Source organism: Ovis canadensis, chromosome 12, assembly GCF_042477335.2.
Source record: "Ovis canadensis isolate MfBH-ARS-UI-01 breed Bighorn chromosome 12, ARS-UI_OviCan_v2, whole genome shotgun sequence".
Taxonomy (NCBI): Eukaryota; Metazoa; Chordata; class Mammalia; order Artiodactyla; family Bovidae; genus Ovis; species Ovis canadensis.
In genome coordinates this window covers 50389254-50411244 of record NC_091256.1, presented here as the reverse complement: position 1 = coordinate 50411244, position 21991 = coordinate 50389254, and the positions used below count along the sequence as shown (strand labels likewise).

General features: G+C 37.6%; 1 protein-coding gene across 6 annotated transcripts in view; it reads right to left on the bottom strand.

Moving 5' to 3' along the window:
* Nucleotides 1-21991, bottom strand: part of DNM3 (dynamin 3) — a 638181-nt gene that overhangs the window by 31404 nt on the left and 584786 nt on the right. For all 6 annotated transcript variants that reach the window (XM_069545637.1, XM_069545635.1, XM_069545641.1 and 3 more), the window contains one exon: nt 8026-8190. In XM_069545637.1, the coding sequence (XP_069401738.1) occupies nt 8026-8190 (165 nt within the window). The remainder of the gene's footprint in view (nt 1-8025; nt 8191-21991) is intronic.

Genomic DNA, 21991 nt, shown 5'->3' with positions numbered 1-21991 from the left:
CGTCAAGAAAACTACGACAGAATGCCAAGGTATCACTGAGTGTCACATGCATCTTCATGTCAGAAATGTTAAATGGGGAAAAAAGTGAATGTGAGAATCAATGAAATCCAATGTGTCTTCACAAGTTATCTGATTTAAGTCTCACTGCATATATATGAAGCATGTATTATTATCCCAATTTTACAGATGAAGGAACTGAATGAAGCTCAGAGAGGTTAAGTAACTTGCCCAAAGTCACACAACATTAAGTTGAACCCCACATCTTCAGACTTGTCTAGTGCTCTTTTCCATGACCCCCTTGCCTCACTTTGAGTGACTAGAAAAGATAATTTACAGTTAAGCATCATGATTATAGTGTGGTACACAAGTATGCCACTTAACTTAAGCCTAGAAGAATAAACCAACTTGGATTTTTCAATGCCCCTGTTAAGAGAAAGTTAACACTTATCTAGAGTCACTGGATCTATGAAAGGCCAAAAGCGAGTATATTTAATTGTTACAAATTCAAGCAGACAACAGAACACCTGTCAGATGCTCAAGATTCCTGGGTTGTAGTTAAATTTTTTAACTCAGAAATGACAAGATTCTAAAACACATAACTTCACTATTTTTTAAAGGTATCAAACCATGTGAATAATTCTACTAATCAGAGAATTCAGCTAAATCACAGCTCTGTTGTGAAATAAATAAACACAGTTCTCTGTACATATTCTGTAAACTAGGAGTGATTTAAATGTAGAAGCAATCTAATACATAAGATGTATCCAGGCAACTGTCTGGTGGAAGGGAAAGTTTATGTGTGATAGCTGTAGAAGGTAAATTTGGCCAGGTAACCTGGGGCCAGATGTGAAGGCCTTGAAAGCCAAGGAAAAGTATTTGAACTTTATCCATTTGGCAATGGGGAGCCATGGAAGGCTTTTAAAGCAAGTAAGTGAAATAATAAAAGAGAGTTTTAGGAAAGTCAGTCTGGCTGTGATTGGAAAAGAATTTGCAAGAGTGGTAGTAGAGATAAAGAATTCTGTCAGAAGACCACTGCAGATTTATGGAATGATAAGGGTTTAACTTAGCATGGTTGCTGTGGAATAGAAAATATGGGCACAGATAAATGATATTAAAAGGAAAAAGCAGCTGGACCTGGTGCTGTTTGGATATGAGAGGCAAGGAAGAAAGGAACAAAGACCTTCAAGCATTGAAGTTTGGGTGAGTGGAAGTCAAGCAAAGTCAAGTTTAGTGAAAAGACAGTAAATTTGGCTTAAGAACTGTTCTCCTCCTTGAAGATTTATTTACTGCTAAACACACTTGCAGGTACCCAAGGAGTCACACACGTTTGCACAAATCTTCCACTATGAGGTGTGTAAGTACTTGGAGAGATGGTGTGACTCCAAACTCAAAACCAGACAAGTTTCCTGGCATTGACCATCAGTTGGGTTAAGCTCTTTTGAAGCTTTACATCTTCCTGGAGTATCACTTAGACTCTATTAAACACAATTTAAAAGAAGGTCCTTCCAAGAATAGATTTAAAGCAGATCTGAATTAAGAAGCAACTGTCAAACAAACCATGAAATAAAATAATAAGAGCCTGCTTTGGTATTCTGATCAAAGATCTGCCTTGAATCAACTCTTTCACATCAAAATGTTACACATTAAAACCTGCCTACTATCCAATAGATTTGGCAATGTCCTGAAATAATATGAATAATTTTTAGCATAAGAGAAAGTGGCAATATAGCACAGTGGTTAAGGGCATATTCTTTGGAAATATGAGTCCTACAGGACTCATAATTTGAGTCCTCAAAATTTGAGTCCTACAGGAGTTCCGTGCTGGTCCAGTGGTTAAGATTCCATGCTTCCAATGTAGGGCTACAGGTTCGATCACTGGTTGGGGAACTAAGATCCCACAAGCCACATGTCACAGTCCAAAAATGAATTTGAGTCCTAGCTCTAACATTTATTGTTCTTGGGCAAAAAACTTAACATTTTTTTAGTTTCAGATTCCTGATCTGCAAAATCAGGTTAAGGGTAGGAGCTGCCTCAAGAGTTGGTATAAGAAAAAGAAAAAAAAAGAGTTGGTGCAAGGATTCAGTGAAACAGTGAATATATATTGCCTACCATGATGCCAGGGCTTCCCTGGTGGCCCAGATGGTAAAGAATCCGCTTGCAATGAGGGAGACCTTGTTTTGATCCCTTGGTCAGGAAGATCCCCTGGAGAAGGGAATGGCTACCCACTCAAGTATTCTTGCCTGGAGAATTCCATGGACAGAGGAGCCTGGTAGGCTTGATGCCTAGCATTTAGGCAGTGCTCCATCAACAAAAGCTATTTTTTTTTTAATAGTATAAGGTCTAAATTGGGATTACATATGTAGAGGTAGGCAGCTAGGGCAATAGTGCCAGCATCAAGTGACACAGTTCATGAAGAGTGAAGTTAACATTTATTCTGCACGTAAGAAAATTTAAAACTCTTCTCCTCCTGCTAGCCTCACTTTGTAATGCTACAACTGGAACAAAGGTAGGGGGGACTTTGGGGAGTTTCCAGACACTTCAGGGACTTTCTGAGCAGTTTGTATGTCAATGGTACAAATATTTAAATCAAGGATTCTGCACAATTGGAGGCCAAGTGGATCCCTTTTAAATGATAGCATTGAGAAAATACCTTACAGAACATGACCTAAACTAATTATACTTGCATGTGAGATTTGAAAGAATCTTTACGCCTTTAATTATAACACCAACCTATACATCTTTGTGAGGTTCACCAAAAAATTCTCACGCACAAAGCCTCATTCCAGTTCAAACTCCACAGGCTAGATAAACAGGCATTACTGCGCCATGTCGTTCTGCTCAGTGTAAAGGAATGTGAGGTCATTAAAAACGTTCCACATGTTTTCCTCTCTTTCTGACTTTAACCCTTCTCTAGCAACCTGCAGTATTTTTGAATCCTTAACTTTCTTCTTTGTCTTTATTACTAAAACCATTTAAAGCCTTCACAAATAGAAGAGATATTTATAGAATTTTCATACAATTCAGTTACTTAGAAGATCATTTCCTTAAAACCTTTTTGTTTGGAGACAGGAGGGGCCCCAGAATGGCACAGTGATAAGTTTCATTCACATGAATACACCTATAAAAACTTAATTAAGAAGTTTAATTGTGTTCAGCTTTAGAGAGGGGCTTGGTTAGAATTTATAGATTCTTTGGGATCTCACAATTCTCTCATTTCTACTAAAGACTGCTTTCCGTTTCCCAGGGATTTCATTTTGGTAAGGACCAACCAAGTTTTCCTTTGAAAAGGAATATCCTTTGACTCACAAAGGTTGAGCAAAGAAGATGGGCAGAAAAAAGTACATACTGTATGATTCCAAAGTTCAAGTATAGGCAGAACTAATCTATGATGTAAAGCAGGAGAGTTACCCTTGGTGGTGAGTGATGGTGGTGGGTGGAGAGGAGCAAAAGTGGGGCTTGTGAGGCTTCTGGGTCTTAGTTGGGATCTGTTTCTTGAGCAGGATACACAATTCTTGACTGGTGGAAATAAATTAGTGCTCTGGTATTTAAGATGTTCTTTCCCTTCAAATAATGAACATTTAAAATAAGACTCTACTTCATACACACTAAAGTTACAATAAGTTGTGAAACTAGGGCACATGTTACTAATTTTCCACCAAAGGGCCAATGGGCAAGGAGAGTGAAAGTAGACCTTGAGGGGTCCAGGGGTAAAGGCTCCAAGTGTGAAATGCCTCTAGGTTTCATATTTGGTTCTTAAAATGTTTCATAAAACTTTACATTCTATTTTGTATTAGCTGGGTTTGTTTGACTACGAGGAGCAATGTTTTAAATTACTTACTAGTTAAGATTCAAAACATTGTTTCTCATATTCAAACAAACCCTGATCAAATTTTCAAGTAAAATGAACCCTCTGGGAAGACAGCCTATGTATATGCTACGGGGATCAGAGCCCACCCCCCTAGTTTGATAAGACTGACTTAGAATGTTCTGAACCTTGCCGCATGCACTCTCTGGTGGTGGACTGGAGAGAATATCAGACCATGAATGAGAAGACGTGGAGGTGGATTTTAGTCATGATTCTGCCACCGCCAGCTGTGTGATCTTGGGCAAGTCACTTAGCCTCTTGGGGCCTCAACTTCTTCATTGGAAACTGAACAAAATCATGAGTACCCAACAGGTGGCTGTCCTATGGGTTCAAACACAGACTTATGTGCCACCTTGCCACTGACACTTTTCAAATAAAGCTGGATTCACTTTCTTGATTCTCTGATCGAGAACTTCTGGTAGTGTGAGCTAGAAGAAGAGGCCATCAAGATGTGCCTGCTATGTGGTGTCATATGTGTGTTTTCTTTAAAGTCTCAAACAAAACTCAGTCGCTTTGCCTGTAGCCTGTCCAGAAAAACTGCCTGTCATAAACTTGCTATTTCTTTGTGCCGCTGTTACCTGGTATGTTTAAGCAATGAAACAGCTGCTGCATTTCAATAGACAAAGGCTTACAGTATGTCTGAGGCGAGGCATTTATTGCTGGCTTTAAACTTCTTAAACAATTCCATATGGAGACTTGAGTGGCAGAACACTTAATGTAAACTTTCAAAGGAAACTGCCCACCAAATTCTGAACTTTATGAAAGTTGGCTGAAACATATTCGTTTTCAGAAGGCAGAGTAGCCATTCCCATTTCAGAGAGGAAAGGCCACAGCCTGGCTTTCAATAGTGATAGTTAACAAACAGAGGACCCGGTTTTAGGCATTTATCTGTTCTGCAGGAACAACTAGCTTTTTCACCCACAACCATTTATAGAAAAGCAGGGTTAAGTAGATGGAATTCAGAATGAGGAGTCAAACTATTTATTTTTCTTGTTATGATTCTATGATGAATTCTCTCACTTGAAGATCTCTTTAAGTTTTTTTAAAAAATCAACACAGATATATGACACAGTGCTGGGTGTTCAGTGTGTTTCTGTTTCTTGTACTCAAAAGGGTGCTTTTGGAATGAACAAAAAGGGGTCAGACGTTCTGTACCATAAGATGTCATGAGAATATATTTTTAAAAAAAGGGATGTGTGTTTTTACATATACATAATTATACATATAAATTTATATTATACACACACATATATAAAACTATATACTTTCATTTTTGTTCTTCAGTCATTAAGTCATGTCCAACTCTTTGCGACCCCATGGACTCATTGGGCTCTCCTGGCAAAAATATCGGAGTGGGTTGCCATTTCCTTCTCCAGGGGATCTTCCCAGACCAGGGATTGAACCTGCATTTCCTGCACTGGCATATGGATTCTTTACCACTGAGCCACCAGGGAAGCTCTATATACTTTTACATATATGGTAAAAATGTGGATAAAATAATATCCAAAGGAAAGCAATCATCCTAGATGTATAAAACTATTTTCTGGGAGATATGAAAAGTTATATTCAAACAAAGAGAGCCATAATGTCATAAGAATCCAGTGTTACATAATGTTTTCACTTTCTCCACATTCCTATCAATCTCTGCTGCAAGGTTTGACCTTGGAGATCAAGTCTTAATTGAAGTCTTCTTTCTCAGGACTCTTCTGTGAGGTCTCCTTGAGGACAATCAGCTGAACTTCACTTCCATGGATAATACCCTTAGGTTGGGGTTTTGCCATCTCATAAAGCAAGTGAGTGGTGAGGGGTAAGGGCAATTATCCTCGTGTTTCTTTGTGTGTGTGTGTTTCTTGAGAAGGTGAAAGTAGGATAGATCTGCAATCAGTTTTTTTTCCCCCTTTTGACTAATTTATGTCAAGCCACTCCTCACAGCTATAGACAGGAAGTGCTATTTCCTGTGCTGATGATTTAATATAGTGCAGAGCAGAGCAGCGTTTGAACTGATGGCAGCACTAATGACTCTCGGTAAAACAGTGAAAAGATAAATGATTCTTAATCAGGAAAATGTTTAAATAAGCAAGTGCCTGGATTCCACAGCAAAACAACCTGAACTCATTTAAGTGAAGTTAAGAGGGTAATTTGAAAAATACACAGACTATTTGTTTAGTACTTTATATTTTTCAAAATGGCATAGAGTCACATTTATTATGTTCTCTGACAATTCTGGGGGGCAGCTCAGGGTTCCTAGTGTAGTTTTAGAAGTGACTGACTTCAGCCTAGAGGGGCCAAATGATTTGCTTCAGGTCACACAGCAGGCCATTGACTAAGCTTAAGTATATAATTTATAGTTTCCAATATATTTCCAATACATTGCTTACCTGCTGCTGATACTTCAAAGCATTCTACTCACCTTGTTTGAATAAATGAAATGTGTATGAAAATAAAGTGAGTTAAAAACAAGATTGCTCATGTGACTGGGGTCTTCAAGTCAAGGAGCTCATACATCATGAATAACAAACTGTCAAACTTAGAATTTTGAAAGGAATCTTAATATATGGATAATGGTTATTTCAATTCTTTAGTAGGCAGCCATATTAGTTCCTTACAACTATACTTTTCATTATATTAATACTTCCATATATACCATCTTGGGGAACAAATAACTAAGCCAGATACCTTTTTATGATTCATATTTTATATATGGAGGAAATAGAAAGACACAAAGGATTGTCTCAGGTTAAATCTAGACAGTGTGTTAAAAAGCAGAGATATCACTTTCCAACAAAGGTCCGTATAGTCAAAGCTATGGTTTTTCCAGTAGTCATGTACTGATGTGAGAGCTGGACAGTAAAGAAGGGTGAGTACTGAAGAATTGATGCTTTCGAACTGTGGTGCTGGAGAAGACTCTTGAGAGTTCCTTGGATAGCAAGGAGATCAAACCAGTCAATCCTAAAGGATATCAACCCTAAATATTCATTGGAAGGACTGATGCTGAAGCTGAAGCTCCAATACTTTGGCTGTTTGGATACGAACAGCCAAGTCATTGAAAAAGACTCTGATGATGGGAAAGACTGAGGGCAGAAAGAGAAGGGGGCAACAGAGGTTGAGACGTTGGATGGGATCATCGATTCAATAGACATGAGTAAGCAAACTCAGGGAGACAGTGAAGGACAGGGAAGCCTGGTGTGCTGTAGTCCATGGGGTCACAAAGAGTAGGACATGACTGAGAGACTGAACAACAACAGAGTTTGTAACAGAACCAAGTATAGAATCCAAGTTTCTCCTGAATTCTAGGGTGGGGCTCTTTTGTGCTTTACCATCTAATTTTTGTTACAAGCAAATGCTAATAATATATTATTTAAATAAATATGTGTCCTTAGAAGATAACAAGGAATAAAATCGGTGTTGCATTTTTCAAGAATCAGAAAACTCTGCTATAAAACACCCCATTATAGCCTATCTTATCTAAAAGATAAGTTCTCAAATAAATTGCAGTATTATTTATAGTTTAGCAAAGTAGCTACCAAAAGAACCAAACCAGACCATGTAATTTAAGTATCATTTCCTGACTGCTATAAAAATAATCATGAAAAGGAAAAGATTCTATGAAATATAGATCAATTACTTTGAGATCCTTGGTTCTATCATCTTACCTTAGAAAAGAAAAAGAAACTCATTTTGTATCCATGGGGATAGGGCAAAAAGCCCTTTTCTAGGTTAAAATAGTAGTCTATAATTTTTAGACAGTGAGAAGAACTGTATTACCATATTCTGTATGAATATGTAGAAAAGAATAGATATCTTTTGCCTTTAATTTCAAAGTCTAGAAGCCAGGGTATCTGGTTTTATTCCTGGCTTTGCAACTAATTTATTCCTTGACTATAGTACTTTTGCTGGGCTTTATCATGAGCAAATTCACACCCTTCTAGAGGAGACAGCTAATAGGAAATATCAGTATACTGTAGCTAGAAGTTTTATGTTTTCTTTCCTAAGTTCCCCTCCACTCAGTCAATTACCACCTGTAATAGAAAATGATAAGCCTGGGTAATAGGTGTTTTGACCATCCAGAAAACATCACAAAGAAGCTGAAGAGAGTGTGAGCAATTTCCACACTAGTATGGAATTAGAAGTTAAAAATGAGACAGCTGATAAACACTTACATTATTGATCATAAGGTGCATTATTGTTTTTGGGATTAGGTCTCGGATACATTTGTTGATAATAGACATATAAGAGTCTACAAGGTTGCGAATGGTCTCCACTTGTCTCTCCAACTGTGGGTCCATAGAAAAGTTTTCTGCTTGGCCATTCTCATCATTTTCAGTCTAACAGAAAAGAAAGAAAAACAAGGATTATTTCACATTGATTCAGAAGAAAAAAAATACCAGACATTATCATATGATTGACTTCTGTTTACTGAATTTGAAGTTGTACTACCAGATGGTAACATCTTTATCTTATCAAACAGCCATTTATTCTGAAAAGAGATCAGAACCATGCAGTTATTATTCTACCTTTAGCCTGCCACAATCAAGGGATAGCAAAATACTGGGATTCTGAATGAATGTTTAGACAGACAATCAGATAAACAGTGCACCTAACAACATACCTCTAGAGAACAATGTAATCTTAAGCCATTTGCAAGTTGGCCAAAGAACTGAATCCAAATATCTGATGCAGATGTAAACTTCTGGGAGGGGTCTCCAGGGACTCTATAGATTAGAAATAACCTTTGTGTTGTTCTGGAACTCCTAGGTCTGCTCTGGAATGGATCAACACTTGGATCAGTCCAGATTTAAAACTAAGTCTCCTAGGCCTGGCCTGGAGCCAAAATAAGAGATATAGGGGATAATGCATTTTTCCATGCACTTGCTGGAATTTGTTCTATAAATTCATGCTTCTGTCATCACTACTAAAGGCTGGCTCCACTGTGAAAAACTTAGCGTTTTAACTTCCAACTTGTTATTCTTTGAATAAAACAGAATACATCCAAACACAAAGCATTTATTTGTGCAACATGAGAGAAGCATCTGTTTCCTATACTCTGCAACTTGAGTTAATTAATTTTGGCTTATCCACCAGAGGCTGGGCTGGGCATCTTCATCATTAAGGGCTGACCTGTTGGCTTGGCACTGAAATCAATTTAGAATAAATGGTCTCCATTTCAAGTCAGGTTGAACCATCTAAGCCCCAGAACATGATACAAATATTGTTAGTGGTCTGGCTGCTTTCTAGCATTTGGAAAGATTTAATTACTAATGCAAAAAAAAAGGGGGGATATAATTTATTGCTTCCAATGTGGACATGAAGTAATTTTCTTTGGAAATGTACCTACTTTGATCTGCCAGGTTTTTAATCATCCAATCAGTTCTCGGCAAAGCGCTGTGCTGAATTGCTTAAATGGATCTATAAATAAGTGTTAACTTTGGATCAATATGTATGTGTGAAAGGCATATTTGTAGGCCAAAAGATCAACAATAACAGAGATAGAAATTAGTTCTAAACATTTATATAGGCTTCTGTTGCTTTTCTAACACCTTAAAAATATTAAAATAATATGTGCTCACTCTAAAACACAACAGTTACTTTCCAAACCTAAGAGCCGAATCACATACTTCATGATGACAACTGGAGGACATTTCTGAGGCATCTTACTGCTGCTGCAGCAAGAGAGGGGATTAGAAGTCTCAATAATGACAGTTGTTTCCCTATCCCTATACCATCTCTTTTTAAATGGTCTTTGGTCACTGAAAGAAGTAAATCAGGTAGTTCCTTACTTTTATTATTAATTTGTAATATAAGCACAATAGGATTTGGGATAAGTAGGTAAAAAGCTAGGGTGATAAAGTGGTAAAGTGATAGAGGGAAGGTCAGCAAAGGCAGTGAAAAAAACTTCTTCCCAGGGCATTAAAAACTACTGCAGATTGTGTGCCACACTAAGCTTAAATTCCAAGAATCAGTGGTAACTGCAATGTTGTCTTAATGGTATCGTATTTGAAACTAAAATTTTAGGTTTAAACTCAGGCTTTATCAGGTACGGTTGTGTGGCCACACCTCACTTATTTAATGTAACTGAGACTCAGCTTCCCCATCTTTAAAATGGGGACACACAAGTTTTCTCAAAACTTGTGTAAGTTAAATGAGATAATGCATATGAAGTAACCTAGCCAAGGGCCTTGTGAGTTCTCAATAACGTTAGTTTCTTTCTTTCCTTTCTGAATATTCATAGAATGAGTTAGAGAGCTGCTTGGTTCTCAACACACGTTATGAAAATTTAAGTTGACAAATTTGAGCACAAGACATTTTCAATTCAAGTAATATAAAAATAGCAAACTAGTATTTTTAAATCGCCGTATTTTCTACAAGCTAGTCTCTTTCCCTGGAATCCCCTCCTCCCATCTGTGAAGACCTTTTATCTTTTAAAAGTCAGCTTCACCATCACTTCTTCTAGACAAACTCCCAATGGCCTTTAGACCCACCATCACTCCCTGCACAGTACTTCATCTGTGTCTTGTACTACCATCTATGATTTATATCCAGCCTAGTTATGCTTCTCCCACTATTAGGCTCCAGGGTCTTGTTTAATTCTCCCTTCTCAGCAGCTAGCACAAAGCTAGCACAAAGACTGCAGGGTCTTGTTTAATTCTCCCTTCTCAGCAGCTAGCACAAAGCAGAGAAAGAGAAGGAGGAGGAGGAATTGACACTAAAAAGGCTTTGCTTAAATCAAGGAAGCTGCCTCAGCACATTTCAAGATCTCTAACATCAAAATTGGAGATGAGAGAAATCCCAAGTTGATGAATTAGGATCCACTACGCAAAGAGTCGGACATGACTGAGCGACTGAGCTGAACTGAACTGAACTACTTAATCATAGTGAAAGTGAAAGTAGTAGTCGCTGAGTTGCCTCAGACTCTTTGTGACCCCGTGGACTGTAGCCCACCAGGCTCCTCCGCTCATGGGATTCTCTAGGCAAGAATACTGGATTAGGTTGTCATTCCCTTCTCCAGGGGATCTTCCTGACCCAAGGATCAAACCCAGGTCTCCTGCATTGCAGACAGATTCTTTACCATCTGAGTCACCAGGGAAGCCCTGATTATAGAGAGGATGATAAAATGACGATGAAATCATGTATATATCAAGTGAAAATACATGACCTACAGCTTTGCGAGGAAAACGTCTTTTACGTAAAGCAGTATATATCTCCATAATAGATAAAGCGCATTTTAGTTCGTCTCTCTGACCTGAAACATATTGGGATTTTGCTGTCGTATTTAACAAAAGGGGATGATGCCATTTTAGCATCAACATACTTTCTCTGCCAGGAACATTTTTGAGCACTTCCTATGTTCTAGGTACTGTGCTAAACACTTTACATAGAAGATCCACACCACAACCTTAGGAGGTGGGTACCTCTGTTATCGTCAGCTTAAGAGCATGCTGAGGCTCTGAGAGCTGAGGCGTTCAATAAATATAAGGTGAATATAATGTGAGGGGCTATGATGGTAGCTCAGCTGATAAAGAATCTGCCTGCAATGCAGGAGACCCGGTTCAATTCCTGGTTCAGGAAGATCCCTGGAGAAGGGGTAGGCTACCCACTCCAGTATTCTTGGGCTTCCCTGGTGGCTAAGTCGGTAAAGAATCTGGCTGCAATGTGGGAGACCTGGGTTCGATCCTTGGATACAATGGGAAGCCAATTTCTATTTTTTCTTGGGTATTAAAAAAAAAACTATTATGAAAAGGGGAAAACCCCATAATTTGTCAAATCAGTTTCACAGATAAAATAATAAATGTAAAAAGATTTTCTAGGAAAAGATGACATTTAAATACTTACAGTTGTAAAAATAAAAAATATGAATGAGCCAAAGGAGAAAACTGGAATAAACTATTTATTAAAAGAACCTCTAGGAAAATGAAACACCAGGAAAATTATACCACCATTTCTATTTTCATATAGAAACACTAAATTTCCCCACTTTACCCTATATTTAACTTTTAGCCTTGCTTTAATTTTTGCATATCAAAATATGCAAAAGACATTGATTTCCACTTTTTGAAACCAGATGCAAGTAATAAGCAAAAAATTGGAGTGAATAGAAAACACTGAACAGTTCAATTCTCAACATTAAAAAAGAGAAGAAACATTTCAGAATAACCAGTTAGAAATTAGAAATTCTCTTTAGGTTTTGGAAATCCTAGTAGATGTGTAGTTACATGCAAATCTTAACTACTCTGATAAGACCATGGGCATGATGGGGAGTCACAGAATTCAAGTTATGATTTTAGAAAGAAAGGAGTAATTGTCCCTTCTAATATGTCTAAGATGAATGGGGGAAATGTACATATGTAGAATTTTTTCTTTTAACCAAGTAACTGCAGAGAGCAAATGCTCCCTTAAGCAAATTCTCTATGATTCTCTTTTCTGTATGAATACTGTGTATGACTGTGTATTTTTTCTTTGTTTAAATTATAGGATTGCGATAGGATTCTTTGCAGTCTAAGCACTGAAGTGACAGCTGTTTATCATTATCCTCATCAAGGGAATGTAAAATAAAAATAGTAATTTGTCTCTGATCTTTGAGGCAAAAAAAGAATGGTCTGCAAACATTTAACCTTTTATGTGTAGGTTCATTGATGCTGTTTACAAAATGTGAATAATATTGTGAAAATCAGCTTTCCTTTGAAAAATAACAATGGACAGGCCTTCCTATTGTCATTTTTTTCTAAATAGCTTTTGAGAAGTCTAATGCAATGTAAATAATCAAAAATAACAACTTAGAATTGCTTGTAAAAATTAATATTATTTACACAGTATTCAATAAATAGGCTGCTTTATAAAATTTTAATTTAAAAGCTTTTTCCTAAAGACTTGAGTGGAGAAGGGAATGGCAATCCACTCCAGTGTTCTTGCCTGGAGAATTCCATAGACAGAGGAACCTGGCGGGCTACAGGTCATGGAGTTGGATACAACTGAGCTGCTGCTGCTAAGTCACTTCAGTCATGTCTGACTCTGTGCGATCCCATAGACAGCAGCCCACCAGGCTCCGCTGTCCCTGGGATTCTCCAGGCAAGAACACTGGAGTGGGTTACTAACACACAAAGACCTGAAACTTCAACAGGTCAAAGAATGAAGGAACCAGATCAGAAATAATTCCTGCCATACCTCAAAGAATCCACTAAAGAAAAACTCTGGGCTTGACCAGGATGTCTGTTTTTCATGTTGTGTCTTTGTCTCCTTCCTTTCCTTAAAGCTCTTACTTATTTCATAGGCTTCTTTGAGGATCTTGAAACCATATGAATAAGGCTGGTGACTGCACTCTTTGGGGGCTTCCCAGGTGGCACTAGTGGTAAAGAACTCACCTGCCAATGCAGGAGATATAAGAGATGTGGGTTCAATTCCTGGGTTGGAAAGATCCCCTGGAGGAGGTCATAGCAACCCACTCCAGTATTCTTGCCTGGAGAATCTCCATGACAGAGAAGCCTGATGGGCTACAATCCATAGAGCCTCAAAGAGTCAGACATGAGTCGACTTAGCACACATGCACAGGACTACACTCTTTAAAAGTGAAATAACAGAAATACAAAGGGTCCTGTCAGGAATATGCACATAAACATACTACAGAGCTCAAGGGGGCTTTGCTATGTCTCTTCTCACCAGCAGAGAACTTGGGGAGATAACCTCCAGATTTACACAATTGATTTTTTCCCATAACCAGCATCTTATTATTGTTATACAGTTCTCTACTACTGTAAACAAAGGCTGTGTGTGTGTGTTAGTTGCTCAGTCATGTCTGACTCTTTGTGACCCCATGGACTGTAGCTCACCAGGCTCCTCTGTCCATGGGATTCTCCAGGCAAAATACTGGAGTGGGTTGCCATTTCCTTCTCAAACAAAGGGTAAAAAATATAATTTAACTTTTCTTAGTGAAACAGGTCATCATTATGAAAATATGTTGCCATGGTAATGCTGCTTTGAATCTTCCAGCTCCACATTATGGAGATTGTTTCAGTAAAAATCTTTCCCCATTCCCATTCACTTCTAATTTGCAGAGGCCAGAAAGGCAGGCAATCAAACTTATAAAAAAGACTGTGGGAGAATCATGCTCCAGGAAGCCTTTGAGGATAATTGAGGCTGTGGTCTGGTATTTTGGGACAGGTATTTCACTAAAGTCAATACAAATGTTTACGTAGTGTCTAATGTGGACTGTGAGAGACATAAGTGAACCCTAAAACCACACACCTTGCTTGTAGAAGGGCAACACGGTGTCAGATGAATTAGTGAGTCAAAGGTGAGCTCAAGCACAGTGGGCTTCTGGGGAGTCTTTACTGATGGCAACATTCGAGATGGATCTTCAGAGTTGGGTAAAATTTCAAAGACAGGCTGAGAGAATATGCTTATTACTTTTCCCTAGTACTTAGCACAGGGCCCTACATATAACAGGAGCTTCGTAAATATTATGGAATAAATGATGGAAAAAACTAACCAACCCAGGCCATTTCCTGAGGGACTGGATTTCTGTTTCTGAAGGAACCTGAGTGACTGAGCTCCAGATAACTGGGGTATTGTTATACAGCATGATCTCTTCAGTTCAGTTCAGTCACTCAGTCGTGTCCGACTCTTTGCGATCTCTTAGATTCCTACAAATGAGTTCAGCCTCTTATTTGCCTGGAAAGGGTAAACAGCTATCTGCATTAAGAATTGTATTTCAATTGATATAAAGATTTTAATAGTCTAAAGATGTCTACAGATGTGAGCAGTATTTGTAGTCAGAACATTGGGAAGCAAAGGGGCATTTATTTGCACCTCCAATCTGTAAGAAATAGCCCTATTACAGGAGAAAACACTGAGCCTCACCTGATCCAGGGTATACAGGGGATAACCACTATGTTAGCAGGCAGGACCCAACTTTTTCTGATTCTGTTATTTTCCTTCCTTGACTCTTCTCCGTTACCTACTGTTACTTTTTTAGTCTCTAGTATCTCTTCATCTTATATAACATCATGATAAACATTATAAAACTATGTAAGATTAATGTGAAATTAAGCAGACATTGAAAAAACCTTTAGGATTTTAAAGATAATTATTTGATTAACAACAACAAACCTATCTTAATTCTGATGTAGCTATATATCTTTTTTTTTTTTTTTTAACTCTTATTTAGCCCAACAGCTGCCTAACAGTATATTTCTGTCTGGTGCCCCATATGTCTGAAAGTGAAAGTGAAAGTCGCTCAGTCCTGACTCATGGGGTCATGGATTGTATAGTCCATGGAATTCTCCAGGCCAGAATACTGGAGTGGGTAGCCTTTCCCTTCTCCAGGGGATCTTCCCAACCCAGGGATTGAACCCAGGTCTCCCGTATTGCAGGTATCAGGATTCTTTACCAGCTGAGCTACCAGGGAAGCCCAAGAATACTGAAGTGGGTGCAAGTGAAAGTGAAAGTCGCTCAGTCATGTCTGACTCTTTGCGATCCCATGGACTATACAGTCTATGGAACTCTCCAGGCCAGAACACTGGAGTGGGTAGCCATTCCCTTGTCCAGGGGATCTTCCGAACCCAGGGATCAAACCTAGGTCTCCCACATTGTAGGCAGATTCTTTACCAGCTGAGCCACAGGGAAACCCAAGAATACTGGGATGGGTAGCCTCTCCCTTTTCCAGGGGATCTTCCCAACCCAGGAATCTAACCTGGGTCTCCTGCATTGCAGGCAGATTCTTTACTAGCTGAGCTACCAGGGAAGCCCATGGGGATTCTTGGAGAAATCTAAAAATTTACAAGCTCTGTGTTGAGGTCCTCCTAGAAGTTATAATAATTCCAATCTAGGTTTTAATCTAAAGGCCTGTATTACTTTATATAACAGATAAGTTTATAAATATGAAAAATACAGATATATAAAATATATTACATATGTAAATACATCAAAATTACTAAACAGTATTACTAAGAATTCTTTCTACAATTGGTAATATTTAGTTTTGGAAAATTTCAGTCTTTATATACCGAGTTTATTTGCCATGAATAGCAACCTTTCATCCAAACAATAAACAGTCTAAACAGACCAATTTAAAAGGTTTCTTCAAAAACAACCACTCCCCTCACCATCATTTTTGGTTTTAGATAATATTAGTAATTTCAAAAGGGACAAAGTTATTTTCAGTATTAACTATTAGGACTAACTGACTAACAATATTAACTGTTTAAAATTTAACTTTGTCATAAATAAAACCCTTTTACTAAAAGAACTGAAATGACAATCAACTGATACAAATTTCCTTTTTGATTAAAAAGTAATTACATATCTTTGGAATAGCAGAATAAGAATTAGAATATTTCCAAAGAGAAAAACCACCAGAACACAGGAACAGATAAAATGAAGATAAACATAAAACCAGTCTGTGATGATTAATTCTGTTTGACAACTTGGCTGGACCATGGACTAGAATACCCAGATATTTGATATAAACATTCTGAATATTTCTGTGAGAGTGTTTTTGGATGAGACTAACATCTAAATTGGTGGACTTTCAGTAAAGGAGACTGTCCTCTGTGATATGGGTGGGCCTTATCTAATCAGTTGAAGGCCTGAATAGGACCAAAAGACTGGCCTTCCTCAGCAGAGAATTCTCCAGCAGACTCTCTTTAGACTTCATCTGCAACACTGGTTCTTGTTGCTTCTACAACAGACTGCCTTCAGACTTGAACTGGATCACTGACTCTTCTGGGTCTCCAGCCTGCCAATCCACTCTGTAGATTTTAGACTTGCCAGCCTTGTTAATCATGTGAGCCAATGCCTTATTAAAAATCTCAGAGATAGACAGATACAGATATATATAGAGAGACATATAGATATGTATAAAACATGCACATCCTATTGGTTCTGTTTTTCTGGAGAATGCTAATACACAATCTCACTGTAGATTATCAAACAGTATGTGATTCAGTGTTACATTGCTTAGTGGAGTTAATAGGTGCTGTAGCAATTCAGAGAAGCAGAAGATCAAGGACTCTGTGATAGGAAATTACAATGGTCCCACTCTAACGATTTAACTGTACTTCATAGCATTCTCTAAGTGAGAAGGAGATGAGTTAAAAAATAATCCATCTTCATGGAAACAACCTAGATGTTCATCAGCAGATGAATGGATAAGAAAGCTGTGGTACATATACACAATGGAGTATTACTCAGCCATTAAAAAGAATACATTTGAATCAGTTCTAATGAGGTGGATGAAACTGGAGACTATTATACAGAGTGAAGTAAGCCAGAAAGAAAAACACCAATACAGTATACTAATGCATATATATGGAATTTAGAAAGATGGTAATGATAACCCTGTATGCAAGACAACAAAAGAGACACAGATGTAAAGAATAGTCTTTTGGACTCTGTGGGAGAGGGCGAGGGTGGGAAGATTTGGGAGAATGGCATTGAAACATGCGTAATATCATATACGAAACGAATCGCCAGTCCAGGTTCAATGCAGGATACAGGATGCTTGGGGCTGGTGCACTGGGATGCCCCAGAGGGATGGTACGGGGAGGGAGGAGGGAGGGGGGTTCAGGATGGGGAACATGTGTATACCTGTGGGGGATTCATGTTGATGTATGCAAAATCAATACAATATTGTAAAGTAATTAGCCTCCAATTAAAATAAATACATTTAAATTAAAAAAATAAAATGGAATCTAAAAGTTAAAAAAAGAATAATCCATCTTCATCCTCTCTATTGTATCACAAGGTCGTGCCATACCTCCTCTGTTGATAGACCAAATATAAATGTGGGAAGCCTCCTCTCCCCCACTCTCAGTTCTGGTAGTTAGATGGGACTGCATGGATCGGGCCAAGTACGCCCTCACCAATCTACCTATCTGGCTTGGCCTCTGTGATGACAGGTGGCAATGTGACCAAGGAAAGCCAATCACTGCACATCTGTCAGAACTGCTAGAAGGAGAAGCTCCCGCTCAGTTAGGATGAGAACTTCTTAAGATGTAAGCTTGAGGGCTAGCCTGCGTCAGAGTGAAGACAGCTCAAACCTGCCAGCAAATGAAGTCAACACGGAGAACTGTATAGCTGAAACATGGAGAGAGGCAGATATTTAAAGACATTATTGGAATGTTTGGATCTGGCTCTGACAGCTCTATCATCTGCCTCTGGACTGTGCAGTTATACCAGTCAGTAAAGGGTTTTGTTAGTTTTAAAAAGTTAAGTACACTTGAATTTAATTTCTGTTACCTATATCCTAAAGAATCCAAGTGAAGAAAACATCGAGAGAGAGTCATGATGTCCTCTCACCCTAAAATCTTTTTCTTCCACCTCCACATACTCATCCTTCAAGGTTTAGTGTGAAGGTAACATATCTTTGAATGCTGCCTCTAAAACACAACAGCCTCTGAACATTCAGTTTAGACGTTTGAGCCTTTGTCTTGTATCTTAGGTATGTAAATGTTGACTTCCCTAACCAAAATGAAAGTTTCTTGAAGGTAAGGATCATAATAGTTGATGGCAAATATGCAGTTAATCTCAACAAAAAGGTAAATGTTATAGGGCTAAAATGATGCTCAGATAATTCTTAGAGGACACCATTACTACACTGACGCATTCTGATTACATTAGCACACATACTAGTTAGTGGGCTATATTTTTTCTTTTTTTCTTCAAATTGGTAGACCAACTTCTACCATATGAAAACATTTCTACATTGAAAGTTATGATGAGAAAAAAATCTCACTAAATGACAATAAAATGTCAGGGAGTATTCAAGCTGCTTTACATATACTAACCCATTTAATCCTACAGCAACCTTATGAAGTAGATATCATTATTTATTATGGTTACTATTTGAATTTTACAGTTGAAGAGTCTGAAAAGCAAACTCGTTTAAAGTCACTTAGTTAATAAGTGGTAGGGTAGGAATTCGATACAGGTATTCCAATTACAGGATGTACCCTCTTAACTATTACATACTATTAGTTCTTCTCCATTGTTGACTAGGGTGGGGTTGATGCTCACCCCACCAACAAAGTGATCTGAAAACACCTTGAAATAAACCATATGCTTCCAAATGCTGCTAGGATAGTCTGGTGAGAAATGCCTTGTAGACATAAAACAATTCTTCATGATGTTGATCATGATAAAGGCTCTTTGATTCAGAGTGATACTTTTGCTGCTGCTAATTTTCTAAGATCACTATCATCACAAATGTTTCATACTCAAGTAACCAAGTGTTATGATCACAAGAAAAATCCTAGTGGTATCATTTATAAGAAGATAATACCTGAAGACTAGGAACAAAAATGACCATTACACAAGAGTAATCTATGCTTTTGGAATTCTGTTATTCTCATCTAAAAATGCATAACTGCAGGGAAATTTCAAATTATTATTTCTACCATACAATTTGTTTAACAGATATTCTCATTAGAATCAGGGTATTAAGGGGTTATAAGGCCTATGCAATGAAACACTGGGTCTCACACAGATTAGATGATGGACAAAAATATGAAAGAAAAATCATAACTATTTTAAAACAGAATTTGTTTGTTGTTCAAACATTAAAAAATGTTTACATGGATGACTACTGATGCATTATAGTAAAGTTAATTAAGTCCTAGGGAGAGCAGGGGCGATAAAATTCAAGTATTATGAAAACAGCATGGGAGGTCATAAGAAAGAAACTATATAGTAAAATAACAGCATGGTACACAGTGGCTTTAATTTAGTTCTCTCTTATCTTAAAAGTTCAGTGTAAATAGAGTACTTGCTTTACATGCAAAAATATGTAAAAATAAACATAAAAGAATGCAATGGGTTAGAAACATACAATGGTAAAATTCTTTGGGTAGAATCATTATGTCTTTCAAGAGTGTTGGGAAAAAAATGAAGCCTTTAAAGAAGAAGCTATAGTCAAGAGTTTTACATTTCTTCAAGGTCCACTGAACACTGTAGCTGATAAAGTTGTCAACGGGATTCTACTGAAGAATTCTCAAAGGTCTCAAGATAGCTTTTTCAGCCATCCCTACAGATGGTTTAGTGAATACACCTTGCCAACATCCTAGGGTCCCCAACAGCCTTACCAGATGATCCAGATAAAATATCTAAAAGATGTTTTAGGAAATTTAGATTCTTTTCTGTTAATATGATTACCCACACCAATATTCTGACCTGGAGAATTCCATGGGCTGTATAGTCCATGGGGTTGCAAAGAGCTGGACATGACTGAGTGACTTTCACTTTCATTTTTCATGTACCATCTCACTGCTTTTGCTCATTTACAATATCTCAGTTAAACTAAGTACTAAAAGTGAAATTGAATTGAAACTGAGAAATTTATTCAGAATTAAGACTTATTCTTACTCCTCCAACAGGTGATGGATACAGTGTCTTTACAGTCCAAAGAAATAAAATATGTCAGAGTCAGACATGACTCAGCGACTTTACTTACTTTACTTTTACTATAGAGATAAAATGCAAGCCACATTTCTGTAGCCACATTAAAAGACACTAAAGCAAAACAAGTGATGTGCATTTGAATAATGCTTTAATGAAATATATCCAAAATATTATCATTTTGACATATGTTTATGGGCTAAGTTATATCTGCCCCAAATTCCTTTGTCGAAGTCCTAACTCTCAATACTGTATCTCAGAATGCGACTGCATCTGGAGACAGCATCTTTAAAAAGACACTTAGGTTAGAATGAGACTTTTTAGGGCATGCCTTAAACGGATGTGACTGGTGTTCCTCTAAGGAGGGAAAATGAGGACATGGGCACACACAGAAGGAAGACCAGGTGATAACAGAGAGAAGATGGCTATCTATCTACAAGCCAGCAAGAAAGGCCTCAGATGGAACCAATCCTGCTGACACACTGAACTCAGATTTCTATCTTCCAGAATTGTGAGAAAATAAATGTTTGTTGTTTAAGTCACCTGGTATCTGGCACTTTGCTATGGCAGCTCCAGCAAACTAACACAACATAAAAACATCATTAGATGGTTTACTTTCTTTCCTTTTTTTTTTGGTATGAAGTCTTCAAATTCCAGTGTATATTTTACTCTTAGAGCATATTTCAGTTTGGACTAGCTGTAGTTCAAGTGTTCAGTAACAATGGTGGTTACCTCACTGGACAGTGTAGACACAGTGTGTTGTTATTGCTGTTAGTCGCTAAGTCGTGTCTGACTTTTAATTTCTAAAAGATTAGGACTCCTTTTCAAAAACCATAACCATAGTACCATTGTCACTCCAAAATATTTAATAAGAATTGCTTAACATCAGTGACTACTTAAAAATATTTTTACTGGGGAAAATTTTAAAACATATAAAAGTAGAGAGAGTAGAGAGAATAATATAAATTAACCTGGGGGTACTCATTATTCAGCTTCAATAATTGACCATATGGGTATCCTTGTTCTATCTTTCTTCCTCAACTATTTTGAGGCAAACTCCAACATTATATAATTTTATCTGTATATATTTCAGTATGTATTCCGAAAAGAAAAGGACCCTTAACCAACATAACCAGTACTATTATCACTTCTAAAAATATTAATAATTTCTCAACATTATAAATATTCAGTGTTCATATTACATTTCCCCAACCGTCTTCGAAAAAAATCTTTTTTCACTTTATGTGCTTGAATTGGAATCCTATAAGTCTGTACACTGTGATTGGTGGATATGTCTCTTAGCTTCGTCTCAATCTATAAACTTCTCCTCTCTCTCTCGCTCTAGGTCCTTTGTTATCTGTTGTTGTCTTTTTAAAAACTATAGGGACATCTGTCCTGTGGGTTCCATCCCACTCCCCGATCTGAATTTGGTAGACTGAATTCACCTGGATGTCATTTTTTGGGGATATGGACCATTTTTAAAGTATTCATTGAATCTAGTACAATATTGCTTCTGTTTTATGTTTTTGGTTTTTTGACCATAAGGCATGTGGGATCTTAGCTCCCCAACCAGAGACTGAACCCACATCCCCTGCATTGGAAGGCAAAGTCTTAACCACTGGATCACCAGGGAAGTCCCACCTTGATATTATTTAATGAGTTATTACAACCCCTGTATTTCATATAATGTAATATTTAGATTTAGAGGCTCTATGACTACCTTTTAACTGAGTCTTTTTGAGT